Source organism: Canis lupus, chromosome 1 (assembly GCF_048164855.1).
Source record: "Canis lupus baileyi chromosome 1, mCanLup2.hap1, whole genome shotgun sequence".
Classification (NCBI taxonomy): Eukaryota; Metazoa; Chordata; class Mammalia; order Carnivora; family Canidae; genus Canis; species Canis lupus.
Genome location: NC_132838.1, coordinates 109559000 through 109575734, shown reverse-complemented (window position 1 = coordinate 109575734; position 16735 = coordinate 109559000). Strand labels below are relative to the sequence as shown.

The 16735-nt window shown below is 51.3% G+C and overlaps 1 protein-coding gene across 2 annotated transcripts; it reads right to left on the bottom strand.

Moving 5' to 3' along the window:
• Window positions 1-4262: 4262 nt before the first annotated feature.
• Window positions 4263-15494, bottom strand: AP2S1 (adaptor related protein complex 2 subunit sigma 1). Of its 2 annotated transcripts, none has more exons than XM_072773877.1 (5): window positions 15245-15494; window positions 11192-11341; window positions 5243-5356; window positions 4771-4830; window positions 4263-4625 (listed from the first exon to the last, which is right to left on the bottom strand). In XM_072773877.1, the coding sequence occupies exons 1-5, from the start codon at window positions 15245-15247 to the stop codon at window positions 4524-4526; spliced, it is 429 nt and encodes a 142-aa protein (XP_072629978.1). In that variant the 5' UTR covers window positions 15248-15494; the 3' UTR covers window positions 4263-4523. The 2 variants fall into 2 exon arrangements, with proteins under 2 accessions (XP_072629978.1, XP_072629979.1); XM_072773878.1 differs by lacking the exon at window positions 15245-15494 and adding an exon at window positions 15148-15170.
• Between the last annotated feature and the right edge of the window lie 1241 nt (window positions 15495-16735).

Genomic DNA, 16735 nt, shown 5'->3' with positions numbered 1-16735 from the left:
GGACCTTGAGATCATGACCTGAGCCAAAGGCAGACGCTTCACTGACTGAGCCACCCGGGTGCCCCTAAATCTCTGACTCTTGATTTCTGTTTAGGTCATAATTTTAGGGTCCTGGGATAGAGCCCTGCATCGGGCTCTGAGTAGTGGAATCTGCTTCGAATTCTCCATGCTTGCTCTCTCTCTCTCTCTCTCTCTCTCTCTCTTTCTCTCCCCTTCTCTAAAATAAATAAATCTTTTTAAAACTTATTTATTTATTTATTCATGAGAGACACAGAGAGAGGCAGAGACACAGAGGGAGAAGCAGGCTCCATGCAGGGAGTCCAATGCAGGACTTGATCCCAGGACTCCGGGGTCACGACCTGAGCCAAAGGCAGACGCTCCACCACTGAGCCCCCCACGCGCCCCGGCAGTAGGTATTTTTCCATGAGCCATTCCAATGCTCGCTTGGGCAGCACATATACTAGAAGTGGAATGAAACAGAGATTAGTGTGGCCCCGGCGCAAGGATGACCCGAAAATGAGCCAATCTGATAAGGGTGTAGTGATCTGAACAGCTCTGAACTCAAGGGTACCGTCTCCTCCTGAGGCCCCTTTTCCTTTGATTCAATCACGCTGCACTGGATGGTTTTCCTTCCTTCTCACTGGCTGTTCCTTCTGTTATACTTTGATCTCTGCCTCCCCCACCCCTGCCCATGGCCACCCCCAGTCTGCAAATCTCTTCCCTCTCTCCATGCCGACCCCTTGGTGACCTCAGACCTCCCGGCAGTAAGTAGTATCAGTGTTCCAGAGACTTTCAAATGTCCATCTCCGACCGGGACCTCTCTCCTAAGCTCCAGACCCACATAACCACTGCCCCTCAGTGGAGATCCAAGATCGCAGACTTGACATGTCCTTCCCACTGTCTCTGCGCCCCTGGAAAAGGAGATTCGGGTGGTCCAGATGCTCAGGCTGTAATGGGGAGAGATCCTTGGTTTCTCCCCCAGATTACGTCACATTGTCAGCAGTCCTGATTCTGCCTTCAAAACATGCCCAGAGGGCAGCCCGGGTGGCACAGCGGTTTGGCGCCGCCTTCCGCCCGGGGCCTGATCCTGGAGACCTGGGATCGAGTCCCGTGTTGGGCTCCCTGCATGGAGCTTGCTTCTCCCTCTGCCTGTCTCTGCCTCTCTCTCTCTCTCTCTGTGTCTCTCAAGAATAAATAAATAAAATCTTTAAAAAGAATAAAAAAGGATATTCTACAATCGATAGTGGTGATGGTAACACAAGCCTGTGAATATATCGGAAACTGCTGAATTGTACGTTTTAAGGGGGTGAATTGTATAGTATGTGAATTGTATCTCAGCAAAGCTGTTACTGCCCTCTCCCCAAACCCTCCAAACAAAAACTCCTTCCTGTGGTTCACACAGAACAAACCCAGTGTCCCTACCATGGCTGTTGGCTTGCTGCCGTCTGCCTCCTCCCACCCCCTCACCACAAACCCTCTATTTTCTGAACACATCACCTCTACTCTCCATTTGCTCACTCTGTTCCCGCCAAGCTGGCCTCCTTGCATGTTCTGCCTCAGGGCCTTTGCACCTGCTATTCCTTCTACTTGGAACAGACTTCTTCCCCTAAAATCTCCCACAGTTCATTCATTCCTTCACCCCTTTCACCCTCAGCTCAGTGTCACCTGCTCCAGAGAGGCTTTCCTTTTTTTTTTTTTTTTTAAGATTTTATTTATTCATGAGAGACACACACACACACACAGAGAGAGAGAGAGAGAGGCAGAGACACAGGCAGAGGGAGAAGCAGGCTCCATGCAGGGAGCCCGACGTGGGACTCGATCCTCAGTCTCCAGGATCAGGCCCTGGGCTGAAGGTGGTGCTAAACCGCTGAGCCACCCGGGCTGCCCCCAGAGAGGCTTTCCTGACCATCATCTAGAACAGGAGTGCCACCTGCTTCTCTGCCCCCTCGCTGTCTTATTTGCCTCCACAGCAGTCCTTACTTTGTGACATACCAGCTATCGATTTGCTTACTTATCCATCGCCCCATCACCCTCAGGAGACCTGTCCTGCTCACTGTGGTACCCTCCCCGAGGGTTGGGGCGACAGTGCCAACCAGTGTCTGGCACATAGTAGGTGCCCAAGAAACATTTGTCGAATACACAACAAGCAAATGTTCCTTGCATCCCTCCCTCTCTGAACCTCAGGTCTGTGTGTGCAAAAGGGTCCTGATCACCTTTCCTGGATGACCCCGCAGTATCTTCAGACTCTCTAGTGATGGAGGGCGGCCCCCTCCCAAAATATGTCCACGTCCTGGAGCCCGTGATCGTGACCCTTTGGGAAAAAGGACCTTTGCAGATACAGTTAAAGGATCTTGGGATGAGATCATGTGGATTATCCTGGTGGACCCTAAATCCAATGACATGTGGTAAGAAGAAGGCAAGGAGAGGGTGCAGGCACAGAGGAAAGCGCACGTGACAATGAATGCAGAGACTTGGGGGGACGTGGCCCCATTCAGGGCATGTCAGCAGCCTTGAGAAACTGAAAGAGATAAAGGATGATCCTCCCCTAGGGCGTGTGGAGGGACTGTGGCCCTGCTGGCACCTTGATTTCAGACTTCTGGCCCCCAGAAGTATGAGGGGCTCGATTTCTCGTTTTATGACACCCAGTTTGTGGTCACGTGCTGCTGGGGCTCCAGGACACACACTCACGTGTCCTGATAACCTCAGCACCCTCCCCCTCAAAGCCACCACCGACCTGCCTGTTCCCCATCTCAGGGAGGGCTTTGCCTCCCACCCCCTCGCCCTGGCTGCAAATCCACCCGAGCCTCACTCAAATCTGCCTCCTCCACCCTCACCCCTCCACCACTGGTCACTCAGGTACCTCCTAAACTTTCCTAGGATTAACTTAATTCTCAAGCACACCCTGTGGGATCAAGACTATGATTGGGGACGCCAGGGTGGCTCAGTTGGTTAAATGGCCGACTCTTGGATCTCAGCTCAGATCTTGATCTCAAGGTTGTGAGTTCAAGCCTCGTGTTGGGATCCACATTGGGTGCAGAGTGTAGTTAAAAAACAACAACAATAACAACTATTGTCAACCCATTTTCAAGATGAAGAACTGAGGCAAAAGGTTAAGGGACTTGCCCAAAGGTTACACAGCATGCATGTGGCTGAGCTGGGCCAGGGCCACCTCTTGTCATTGGGACGCTGGCACGGGGCTGTGTGATGTTGATAAGAGCAGACCCTGATGCCTGGCGACGTTCTCAGCTTGGCACAAGTGCTGATTGTGGGTGCGGCCAGCAGCCATCCTCAGCTCTCGGTGCAGGGCAGGGGGCAGGAAGGCACTGCCACTCCGGGGGGGCCTAGAAACACGCCATGGCCGTGGCCACGTTGTTACGGTGGCCAGAGGGCTGTTGCTGGTACGTGGTAGGTGGAGGCCAACAGTCCAGGGGCCGCTGGGACAGTGTCACTCAGTGGAAAATGGTCCGACCCCAAGGCCAGCAGGGCTGTTGCTGAGAACCACGAACCATGAGGCCCAGAGCCTGTGGTCCTGACAGCCACCCAGTCTGGGGGTTAAAAATGAGGATTCTGGAGCCAACTGCCTGGGCTTAGGACAAACCTGGCTTAGCCACACTAGTGACATGACCTTGGCCAAGCCTTTTCATGGTCCTGGGATGAGTGATCTCACCTGGAAAATGGGCAGACACTGGTTGTTTCCTCAGGATCTTACGATGAGGGAAGATAATACTTGGGACACTTTGAACAGCACATGGGAGACGCATGACACTATTAGGTGTTGGCCAGGAGGATTATTATTTTAGTAGCAGGTGCCTGGGGTCTAAATCTAACTCCCCGGGATCCCTGGGTGGCTCAGTGGTTTCGCGCCTGCCTTTGGCCCGGGGCGCGATCCTGGAAATCCGGGATCGAGTCCCACGTCGGGTTCCCGGTGCATGGAGCCTGCTTCTCCCTCTGCCTGTGTCTCTGCCTCTCTCTCTCTCTGTGTCTACCATAAATAAATAAAAATAAATCTTTTAAATAAATAAATAAATAAATAAATCTATCTATCTATCTATCTATCTATCTATCTATCTATCTATCTATCTATCTATCTCCCCTTCCACTCTCAGGAGCCCTCTGTGGGCAGCGGCCTAGATGAACGCATCTGGGCCAACTGCCGCTCTCAGGCCAAGGAGTGTTTGCTGTCAGCCTTGCACACTGATGGGAGGGTGTCCCAAGTGTCCGGGGTCCCCAGGGCAGACCGGCAAGGGCTCCAAGACACAGGCCAGGCGAGACCATGGGTTTATTGGGGGCTCCACACACACGCACTCACAGCGTCACACGACAATGTCACGGTTACTCAGAACACACGAGATGGCCTCCGCCCCTGGCTGGGCCCAGAGGCAGTGGGGTGCAGTCTCCTCCCTGGTGGCCCAGGCCCAGCTGTGGGCCTTCCTCCTGGGCAGGTGAGGGAGGGCGCCGGGCAGCCCCGGCCTGGAGAGGGGCGAGCAGGGAGTGAGGGGCCGGGGCGCAGGGGCCGGCTGCCCTCACTCCAGTGACTGGAGCATCAGCAATTGTTTCAGCACCTTCGTCTGGCTGGTCTCTCGGATCTCGCCGGCCAGGAACATCTCATCCACGACCGTGTAAACCTGAGCGAAGGGAGGGCAGGAGACCCCACTGTGAGGGGAGGGCTCTTCCTCTCTCCCCCTCCCTCAACAGGTGCTCGTCTGAACCTCCGATGGAAGCTGGGGGCTCTGACCCCCCCTTACACCCTCGTCTTCACCAGGAGCCCACCTTGTAGAAATTGAACACCAGGTCCAGTTCACAGACATTGTGGAAATACTCATTTAAGACCTGGGGGAGAAGGCAGAGATGGTGAGAGCTGGGCAGAGGGAGGCACACAGGGCCACACAGGGCTGCACATGGGAGCCAAGGTCACCCCTCCCCCCGAAAAAGACATGGTAAAAGAGAGACCAAGAGGAAGTGTGGAAGGGGAGGGAAGGAGGGAGGAGGAAGAGACACCAGGACAAAGACAGTTAGAGCCAGAAACAACAAGGACGATCACATAGCAACAGAAAAGGATGGCAGGGAAGACTGACCGGACACATGCGGAGGGAGAAAGAGGAATCACGTGGGCAGAGAGGGGCAGAGGGAGGCTGGCTGTCCACCCGGGGATGTGGGGAGAGGGTTTGTGCACCCCGCCTGGGGAGACCAGGGCTGGTTCTAGGGGCTCCAGGGCCCCTGGGGCCGCAGCCCACCCTCGCACCTCCACGAAGTTGTGGATGGCTTCCAGGTAGGCCAGGTTGTTGTCGTTGACATCCACGCAGATGCAGAAGTAGAGGCCGGCGTAGCGTCGGTAAATGATCTTGAAGTTCCGGAACTGTGGGGCAGAGAGGCTGTCAGCAACTGGGCGGCCCAGAACCCAACAGTGCGGGACAGCTCGGGGCCAGAAGTCAGTCCTTCACCCCATGCCTGGTCCCTGAAGCCCTGCTCTGTCCGGCCCGGTGCGGGGGACACAGCGGTGACTGAGACGGGACCCAGCCCCCGCCACTGGGGCTCACAGTCCACTGCAGAGAGATTCCTCCTCAGTACTCCCCATCGTGGGCAGCTAACCCAGTCTGGAGACCCAGGAGGGCTTCTGGGAGGAGGGGGCATCTGGACCTAGACCTGGAATATGAGCAGGAGTGCTCTGGGCAGAGGGAACAGCTTGTGAGAAAAAGCCCAGAGCCGAGAGGGAGGCTGGGGTGTCCCACGACGTCTACCTCACCTTTCCATGGCTCCCTGCCTGTCGCCTCTGGAGAAAGTCGAATTCCTTAGCCTGGAACTAACTCATGCCATCATTCCACAAACACTACTTGGGGGCGGGCTCTGTGCGGGGCAGTGCAGTCACTGCTTATAACCAACCAAGACCACCCCAGCCTTACCCTGAACTGTAATGTAAAATATAAATATTTCTACGCTAACACATACATACAGCCCAGGAATAAATACATGTGGACCAAGGATACAGACTGTAATCTTATGTGAGGGAAATACGATAAAGAGACAGGTTTAGAGACCAGCGAACTGGTTTGCTAAGCACAAGATCCTTGGGCAAAATTTGGAAAAGTCCCAGCCCTGGGTCTGGTGTGTTCTGTCGCCACCTGCTGGCAACTGCAAAAGCCAACATTAGCCCCTGATTTTTAAACTTTTTTTTAAATAAGATTTTATTTATTCACGAGAGACACAGACAGAGGGAGAAGCAGGCTCCATGCAGGGAGCCCGATGTGGGACTCGATCCGGGGACCCAGGGATCATGACCCGAACCAAAGGCAGATGCTCAACCACTGAGCCACCCAGGCATCCCCTAGACTTTTTCTCCCCCCAGCTAATTCTTTTGTTAATTTCTATACTTTGAGTACATTTTCTAACATCACTGTAGTAATTCCTGCACATAATCCACGGATTAATAAGCACACATCAGGGTAAAACTCTAAACTCTACTTTTTTCTTTTCTTTTCTTTCTTTCTTTCTTTTTTTTTTAGGTAGTTCCACACCTAACATGGAGCTCAAACTCAGGACCCAGAGGTCAAGAGTTGCACATTCTGCTGACAGAGCCAACCAGGAGCCCCTACTTTTTTTCTTTTTAAACTTGGTATAGGGGCAACCCTGGTGGCTTAGCGGTTTAGTGCCGCTTGCAGCCCGGGGTGTGATCCTGGAGACCTGGGATCGAGTCTCACATTGGGCTCCCTGCATGGAGCCTGCTTCTCCCTCTGCCTGTGTCTCTGCCCCCCCCTCCGTGTGTGTCTCTATGCATAAATAAATAAAATCTTAAAAAAAATAAAAATAGGGAACCCTGGGTGGCGCAGCGGTTTGGTGCCTGCCTTTGGCCCAGGGCGCAATCCTGGAGTCCGGGGATCGAGTCCCACATCAGGCTCCCTACATGGAGCCTGCTTCTCCCTCTGCCTGTGTCTCTGCCTCTCTCTGTGTCTCTCTCATGAATAAATAAATAAAATCTTTAAAAAAAAAAAGTTAAAAAAAAATAAATTTGCAGGCTTCTCAGGGATCTGGCACAGGCCCTCATGGCTTCTCCCCCTATACACTCTCAGATAAGTCTCTTCCTGAAGGCTGGGGTGAGTCACCTGTCTGTACTCCCCTACCCATTGGGCTCCCATCCCCCACCTGACCACTCTGGGCATCACTGTCTGGGACAGGTCTGTCTCATTTGACCCTGAGCTGGTGCTGTGCCTGCTGTGTCCCCAGCATGGCCCTTCACATGAAGAGGTCCACATCCTGACCCCCGGAACCTGTGAACGGGTGACCTTACACGGCAAAAGGGACTGTGGAGGTGTGATTACACTAAGGATCTTGAGCTGGGGGATCCTGGATGATCCAGATGGGCCCAGAGTAATCACAGGGGTCCTTATCAGGGAAAGAGGAGGACAGAAGTGTACGAGTCAGATGGAGTGATTTTAAGGTGAGATGTGGTTGGCTTTGAGGCTGGTGAAGGGGCCACTCTCTGGGGCACGCAGGCTGCCTCCAGAAGCCGGTAAAGGCAAGCAAATGGATTCTCCCCAGGGCCTGCAGAGGGAACCCAGCCCTCCTGACCCGTTTTGGACACCTGACCTCAAGAACTGTTTAAAAAAAAAAAAAAGGGATCCCTGGGTGGCGCAGCGGTTTGGCGCCTGCCTTTGGCCCAGGGCGCGATCCTGGAGACCCGGGATCGAATCCCGCATCGGGCTCCCAGTGCATGGAGCCTGCTTCTCCCTCTGCCTGTGTCTCTGCCTCTCTCTCTCTCACTGTGTGCCTATCATAAATACATAAATAAATTAATTAATTAAAAAAAAAAGAACTGTTTAAAACAACAAATCATGTTGTTTTGAGCCACTATATTTGTAGGATTTGTTGCCACGGCAATAAGAAACTAACAGAGGTTAAAAAAAAAAACACATACACACACAAAAAAAAGAATGAACATTAATGAACAAACAAGAGGAAGAAAGTTTGAGAGGCCTGGACCTTCTTCACTGGCTATTCAGCTTTTGGTTTTACTCTTACAAGTCCTCCTCCAGGAAGGACTCCTCCTCCTCCTCCTCCTCCTCCTCCTCCTCCTCCTCCAGGACTTGCCCTGACCTCAATCTCATAGGAGAGACATTATTTAGTGTCTCCTCCCCCAGACCCTCCCCAGTGTGTTGGGGGAGGGACCAATTCTCTCTTGTTCCCTACAGCACTCCCTCCTCTGGGAAGTCCTCTCTGACCCCGGTCTGAGGCAGGTGCCCTTGTCCTACTGGGCTGCTCCGTCCCAGCCCTGCAGCCCTGACCCCTCTGGGTAGTCCTCATCTGGGGACAGGTCTGTGTTGCTCACAGGGCTGTCTCAGTCCCCACAGTGCACAGTGGGAGATAAGATGCTGTGCTGGTGGCAGGACAGCCCAGGGGAGTGGGCGTGTGCCCCCTCATTCTGTCCTGCACCTGCTCTGGCCCCATCGCCCTGCTCTCCGCAAGGCCCCCCTCCTGGAAACCCTTTGTTTAAGGCTGCCGGCCTCCCCCCATATCTCCTGGTTCTCCTCTACCTCCTCATCTCCCACCTCTAGATATGGCTTCTCTTCTCTCCTGTGTTCCCCTCTGTCACTCATCCCTCCTCTGGTAAGTCCCGCAGGCTTCCTTGCCCTCTGTGTGCAGAACCTTCCACATTGTGGCATCCTGCCCTCTCTGCACACTGACTCATCACTCCCTCCTGGATTCTCTGTGGGGGTGTGAACAGATACCTCACTCCTGGTCTTCACTCTCAACCTGCTCTTTGCTAAGTTGGCCCACACCTGCCCCCCTCTGCTCAAAACCCTCTCCAGGCTGCCACCTTGGAAGAGGCCCTGCGCCATTTGTCCCTGTTATCTCTCTCCTCTCCTCGGCCCTCCACCCCCCTCGCTGGCTTACATTCCCTCAGAATGCTGGCCTTCTTGCTATTCCAGGAATGTCCCAGCATGTCCTCGCCTCAGGGCCTTTGCACTTGCCATTTCCTGGGTGTGGAGTTCTCCCTTTCAGATATCCTCTCCTTCCACTCTTTCAACTCTTTTAGGTCTTGGTTCCAAAGCTACCTTTTCCAGACTTCCTAAATCATTTACACCTGCATTCCAACCCCCAACGTACACACCCCAGCACTCTCATCTCCTACAGTGGCTGCTTCTTCCCCCTGGCACCTCTCACCTCCTGCTATGCTCTGTCTTTACTATCTGTCTCCCTCCCACCAGAACATCAGCTCTCCCAGGGCAGGGACTCGGGTCTGTCCTGTTCCTGCTCCTAGAATAGTGCCTCCATACAGCAAACCCCTGATAAATATGTGTTGAATTTATAGGACAACTAGCCCAGCTGATGCCATGGAAATTAAAGACAGAGCCTTCTCAATTTAAGGAGACCAAAGAGGGGCACCTGGCTGGCTCAGGCGGTAGAGCGTGTGACCCTTGATCTCAGGGATGTGAGTTAAGGCCCCATGTTGGGTGTGGAGCTGACTTAAAAATAAAAACTTATGGGGCAGCCTGGGTGGCTCAGCGGTTTAGCGCCACCTTCAGCCCAGGGCCTGATCCTGGAGACCCAGGATCGAGTCCTGCATTGGGCTCCCTGCATGGAATCTGCTTCTCCCTCTGCCTGTGTTTCTGCCTCTCTCTCTCTCTCTCATGAATAAATAAATACATAAAATCTTTTTAAAAAGTTTAAATAGGTATTTACCCCAAGGATACAAGTGTAGTGATCCAAAGGGGCACCTGCACCCCAACGTGTATAGCAGCAATGTCCACAATAGCCAAACTATGGAAAGAGCCCATGTTGATGGATGAATGGATAAAGAAGATGTGGTGTATATATACACACACACACACACACACACACACACACGCGCACACAATGGAATACTACTCAGCCATCAAAAAAATGAAATATTGCCATTTGCAATGATGTGGATGAAACCAGAGGGTATTATGCTAAGTGAAATAGTCAATCAAAGAAAGACAATTATTATACGATCTCACTCATTTGTGGAATTTAAGAAACAAAACAGAGGATCATAGGGGAAGGGAGGAAAAAATAAAACAAGATGAAATCAGAGGGATCCCTGGGTGGCGCAGCGGTTTGGCGCCTGCCTTTGGCCCAGGGCGCGATCCTGGAGACCTGGGATCGATTCCCACATCAGGCTCCCGGTGCATGGAGCCTGCTTCTCTCTCTGCCTGTGTCTCTGCCTCTCTTTCTCTCTCTGTGACTATCATAAATAAATAAAAAAAAAAAAAAAAAAAAAAAGATGAAATCAGAGAGGGAGATAAACCATAAAAGACTCTTAAAACAAACTGAGGGTTGCTAGAGGGAAGTGGGGGGATGGGTAACTGGGTGATGGGTATTAAAGAGAGCACATGGTGTAATGAGCACTGGGTGTTACATAAGATTGACGAACCTCTGACCTCTACCTCTGAAACCAGTAATACAGTATACGTTAATTAACTGAATTTAAATTTAAAAAAAGTTAAATCATAATAAGAGTTAATGTCTAATAAATATCTTCTTTCATAGCTAAATATCCATTAAATTTTTTCTAACCTGTCCAGTTCCTTTAGTTTTTATTACTAAAATGGAAGCTTTTTGAAAGAAAGAAATTTCCAAGGTTGCAAATTCACTAAGAACACGATTATACTATTCTTGTTCTTGTTCTATTCTTGTATAATTCAAGGATTATACTATTCTTGTTCTTAATACAATCCCAATACTAAACATATATAGCTGACACACTGAAGGTTCTAAAGAGGTAGTGACTGTATACAAATTTGTGTCCGTGTGGAATTACATGTTTAAGGAGTATCTTGTATGTTTGAAGGATGTTTCACAAAATAGTGGCTGTTGAATAAATATCACCTGGGTGGTTCGATGGTTGAGCTTCTGCCTTTGGCTCAGGGCGTGATCCCACGGTACTGGGTTCAAGTCCTGCATCAGGCCCCCCACAGGGAGCCTACTTTTCTGTCTGCCTATGTCTCTGCCTCTATCTCTTATAAATAAATAAATAACATATTAAAAAAAAAAAAGAAAATGATCACAACGAAAAGGTCTCCCCCTCCCCTCAAAGGAAGGAAGACAGCAGGCCAAAAGCAGGCTGAGGATATGAACATAGGAAGGAAACAGGTCTGGGGGTTACTGCAGTTGGCGGCTGGGCAGGATGGGCAGAGGAACAAGGTGAGTGTGGCAAGCGTGAGGGGAGTATCACCTCCACAAAGTTGGTGTGTTTGGCATCTCGGACGGTGACCACAGCATGCACCTCTTCGATCAACTTCTGTTTCTCATCGTCATCGAACTGCATGTACCACTTGGCCAGGCGCGTCTTGCCCGCCCGGTTCTGGATGAGGATGAAGCGGATCTGCGTAGGGGGAGAGGAGGAGGTGGAGGAGGTGAGGGGGGGGAGGGAGAGCTGGCCAGCACTGGATGGCCCGCCCAACAGCCCCACCCATCCCCACTGGGTAGGGTCCACACCTCCTGCAGCTGTTTAGGCTGCAGCCTGGTCTGGCTGGCCTGGCCACACACTCCCACCCCAGGTCCCAACACCCTAGAGGAATGACTGCTTCCACCGGCCAACTCCCCCGTCAGCCCAAGGATCCACTCCCTTCTCTGCTTGACCTTGGAGCAAGGATCCCCCTGCCCCCCCTCCCCCCTGCAGCCTGTTTCCCCACCGGCAGAATCAGTTTCTTTAGAGGACCCATCTCGTCAGAGTGTTCTGCACTTAAATGTTTTAAACTTAATTCAGTAGCTGGCACACAACAGGCATTCAATAAATGTTTGCGTTGCAGGGCTCCTGGCGGGCACAATGGGAGGCACAGGGCTCAACGGGAGGCGCAGGGACTCTTGATCTTAGGGTTGTGAGTTCAAGCCCCATGTTTGGTGGAGAGAGGACTTAAATAAATAAATACAAATTTCTAAGAAATTTTTGAGTTCCAGACTTCTTTGGTCTGAATCCCAGAGATCTCCCCAATGTTCCTTTTTTCTTTTTACTTACCAAGCCTTAAAAATTCACCCATTTAAGATGTGTACAGTTCGGTGGTTTTTATTTTTTTATTATTTTTTTCATAAAGTTCAGTGGTTTTTAGTATATTCGTATATAATGTTGCCAAAATCACTACTATCTAATTCTACAATATTTTCATCACCCCAAGAAGAAATCTCCACAGGTTAGCAGCCACTGCCCTGCTCCCGGCAACAGATAATCTCCTGTCTCTATGGCTACGCCTCTTCTGGAGGTTTCATATAAACAGAATCATACAATACATGCATGGTCTTTTTGTATTTGGCCTCTTCCCCTTGGCGATGTTTTCTTTTTTGTTTTTAATTTTATTTATTAATGAGAGATACACAGAGGCAGAGACAGGCAGAGGGGAGAAGCAGGCTCTATGCAGGGGCCCCAATGTGGGATTTGATCCCAGGACCCCTGGATATGCCCTGAGGCAAGGCAGACGCTCAACCACTGAGCCACCCAGGCGTCCCTCGGCAATGTTTTCAAAGTTCATCCACACTGTAGTGTGTGTTCACAAGTCCTTTCTTTTTAATGCTGAACTATGTTCCGTTCCACTGTATGGATATATCTTGTTTTGTTGATCCATCCATCAGTTGATGGACATTTGGGTCATTTCCGCTTTTTGGTGATTACAAATAAGGCTGCTATGAACATTCGCACACGAGCTTTTACGTGGACATTTGTTTGGACTGATGTTTCCCCTGGCTATCCCTATACCTAGGAGGGGAATCGCTGGGTTATATGGTAATGCTATGCCTAACTTTTTTGGCCAATGCTGTTTTCCAAAGCATCTGCCACTTCTCAAGTGATGTAACTGCTTGGTGCCTCAGCTTATCCACCTGGAAAATGTATGATGAGATGTAAACAATATATGAAAAGTATCTACGGACACCTGGGTGGCTCAGTGGTTGAGCATCTGTCTTTGGCTCAGGGTGTGATTCTGGGGTCCTGAGATCAAGTTCCGTCATCTGGCTCCCTGAGGGGAATCTGCTTCTCCCTCTGCCTAGGTCTCTGCCACTCTCTCTGTGTTTCTCATGAATAAATAAATAAAATATTAAAAAAAAAAAAAAAGAAAAGAATCTAGAAGAGTGCCTGGCTCAGATCACATGCTTTGTGTCAGCTATGATTATCATCAGTGAGGGCTAGGAAATTTGTTTTTAAGATTCTGAAAGGCCAGGTCAATCCTCCTAGGGCTACTATGAAAACAGAACAAGTTAATGCCAGAAGTGCTTAGCACAGTGCCTATTACATACGGAGCGCTCACTACAATGAGCTATGATGATGGAGACAGCTTCATCCAAGTGGCTAAGCACAGACTCCAGAGCCTGAATGAATGCTGGCCCTCTTAGCTGTATGTCCATGGGCAAGTAACCTAGCCTTTCTGGGCCTCAGTTTCTCCTTCTGTCTATTATACAGAGAGCACCTCCCACATAAGACAATCTACGGGTTAATAAACAAAAGGGGTGTAGCACTGTGGCTAGCACATACTAAATGTTACAAAAGTATTAGTTCTTAAATGGTATTATAATTCACCATCATTTGACTTTAAGAAAACCAAGGCCCAAGTTTACCCAGGCAGGAAGCCTGCCTTCAGCCCAGGTCTGTTTGAGATGGGCAGGTGTACACCATTTTATAGATGAAGAAACCAAAGCTCAGAGAAAAGAAGTCTCACAGCCACAAAGCACAGCTGGAAGTCCAAAAGCTTTGCTGTGGACCCCCTGACCCCAGCTTACCCTGTGGGAGCCCCTACTCATTCCAGGGAGTCCATTCTCTTTCCTAAGTCTCATTCTCTGATAGTCTATTCCTCCCTCCCCCAACCAATCAAGCTGTAAAGGAACAGGATATTACACTCTCCTTCCAAGAACTCCATCTGCTGAGCCAGGGAAAACCACTTCCTAGCGCTAGGGGTCCTGAGTAGGAAGGGAAAGGCCATGGGCTTGGCAGGAGGTTGGGAGGAGGGAATTCACTAGGCAGCCACAACCTAGGGGCAGAGCCAGAGATATATGGGGCACGTGGGAGGAGAGCTAAAAGGGCTGAGGGAGAGCCCAGCCTCTTATCCCCAAATTCCCTTATAACACCTCTTCCTGTTTCTCCTCCCAGTCAGAATCTCTCCACCTCTGGGAATCTTTCCTGAGAGGTCCTTTCCCTCCTGCCTCCTCACCCCTCTGACATTCTCTCCAGGTGCCCCCCCCCCCCCCATCTTTCCTGTCTCCAAGCCCCCTCCCCTGGAGTTGTTCCCTTTAGACTTCGAATTTCTTCTGGGTTTCAATTCCCTCTCTCAGGCTTCAGAAGGCCTTTTACTTGGGACATCACTTCTCTGATGCCAGGGCCTCCTCCCCAAGTTCCAAACCACACATGTTGCCTCCAAGGACGCTCTTTGTGGAGGAGGCTTCCTCCTCATTCTGACACCCACCTCCATTCATCTTTTTCCGGCTCCCTGCCCAAAGGATCCTTGCTTAAGGTCCAAAGACCCACCCTGAGGGAGGGTAGGCAAATCCAAAGCCCAGTCCTTGCTCCAAAAGCTCCTTCCCCATCTCTCAACACTTCCCTGCCTGCTCCCACTCAAGACCTCTCCTTCTTGGAAAGATCTGGTCCACTCCTCCCCATCCATTTCTAATATTCGCTCCCACCTTCTAAGCCTCCTCCCGCTTTGCAGCACACTTCCCTGGACTCGAAAGCCCCATTCTGCACAGTAGCCGACTTCCCATCTCCAGAGCCCAGTCTCCTCCCCTAGAGATTCTCGCTCTCATCAGGAGTACCCCTCCCGTTTCAACACCCTCTCTGCCTTCATTGTCAGCTTCCGGCTTCTAAAGACTCCTTCTCTCCCATCCCAGTGTCTCCCATTCCCCAACTATCCTGCCACACTCCCAGAGCGCCCTCCTCGTAAGACGCCCCCACCCCACCTCCAATCCCGTCTCCCCACCTCCGAGATCCCGCTTCGCGAGTTCCCTCCCCATTTCAACCTCCACCTCCTCAGTCATCTCCAATGTCTCCCTCCCGCACAGCCCTCTCCCCTTGGCACCTGGCCTCTAATGTCCCCTGGCGTCGAGCCCTCCGGCGCACTCCCGCGCCCAGAATCGCCGCGCAGCTGCCCCCTTGCCCCGGGCCTCGGGTCGGCCCCAATCCCGAGAGCCCGCGCCCGGCCCAAACCAACGCACCGCGGCAGGGGAGGCTTGTCAGTACCCGACCGAGCCTCGAGTACCTGCACGTGGACCCACCCTCCGCCCGGCCCCAACGTGGGCGCGCCGCCGTTACCATGGCGACCCCCGTCCGGACCCCAGCGGCCCCGGTCCCGCGGCTCCTGGGCAGCTCCGGCTCTCGCAGCAGTTAGGGGACCCGGGGCTAGAGCGGACTTCCGGCAGAAGAACTCGCCCGCCCTCTCGCGCACAGCCCACTGGGAAGTGTAGTCTCAAGAATGCCTTCGCTCAGCCAGGCTGCAAACCTGGGAAAAAGGGCCGATCCCGCTTCCCAAAAGGCCGCGCGACTGTCCTTTTCCCACCACGTAGTACTGACCCCGAATGTATACCGGGAGTTGCGGGCGAATGTCTCTGCCGAGGACTACAATTCACGACCTGCGTGTCTGCCAGCAATGGGGACTTGCATTCTGGGGAATGTAGTTCTGGTAGCCCTGCGTCCACCCCCATCCTCCCAAGGCAAGAAGAAGTGCATGCTGGAAATAGTAGTTTTAAGTAAGGAACTCCGCTGTGGGAGCTCGAAATGTAACTCTTTCCGCGCTCACCTAGTGCTTTGTTTAAAATATTTCGAATGTTTCCCTATGGGAGATGGACAGTGGTTTAAGATAATTATTTTGAGAGTCAGAACTGTGTACAAATCCTGTCACTGCATTTCCTACCAGGGGACTTTGGGACAATGACTTCACCTCTAAATTCAGTTTCTTCATCTGTAAACAGGAGTGATCAAGAGGTCACCACAGTATGGTTGTTTTAAAGCCTCAGTAAGGGGGCACCTGGGTGGCTCAGTGGTTGGGCGTCTACCTTTGACTCAGGTCATGAACCCGGGGTCCTGGAATCGAGTCTGCATCAGGCTCCTCAGAGGGAGCTTGTTTTACCCTCTGCCTATGTCTCTGCCTCTCTGTGTGTCTCTCTTGAATAAATAAAAATCTTTATAAAGCCTCAGTAAGTTTCCAAAGTACTTATCACTGTGTTTGACACCTCGTAAGCGCTCAATACATGCTAGTTAACATCATGAAGGCTCATTGTTAACATATATCGGGTAATAGGGTACAGTTGTCTCCTTTCAGTTACTCAAATGGGTCAAGTTCTTTCCTAACTAAGCGACTTTCCTTTACGCTTGCTATTCCCTACATGGCCTTCCCTCATTCATTCTGTGGTTGGCCTTTTTTCTTCTTTTACCTTAAACACCACTTCCACAGACCTGCATAGAGGACCCTGGGTACAAAGGTCCCCTTCTCCTATCCCCAACAATTCTATAGGTTAGTTTGATTTTTTTTTAGTAGTGTCACTGGGGAGACCCCATGGTCCCCTGTAGTTCAGGAAACTCCTAGAAGCTTCTGCCTCTCACTTTCATCCTTAAGAAACTAACTATAGAGGAATCCCTGGGTGGCTCAGCGGTTTGGCGCCTGCCTTTGGCCCAGGGCATGATCCTGGAGTCCCGGGATCGAGTCCCATATCGGGCTCCCTACATGGAGCCTGCTTCTCCCTCTGCCTGTGTCTCTGCCTCTCTCTGTGTGTGTCTCTCATGAATGAATAAATAGAATCTTAAAAA

What these genes read in the sequence shown, in the direction of transcription:
- AP2S1 (XM_072773877.1), bottom strand. An exon ending in AACACACCAACTTTGTGGAG is followed by an intron (nt 5,357 to 11,191) that starts GTGATACTCCCC and finishes TCTGCCCCACAG; the next exon opens with TTCCGGAACTTCAAGATCAT. An exon ending in CCATCCACAACTTCGTGGAG is followed by an intron (nt 4,831 to 5,242) that starts GTGCGAGGGTGG and finishes CTTCTCCCCCAG; the next exon opens with GTCTTAAATGAGTATTTCCA.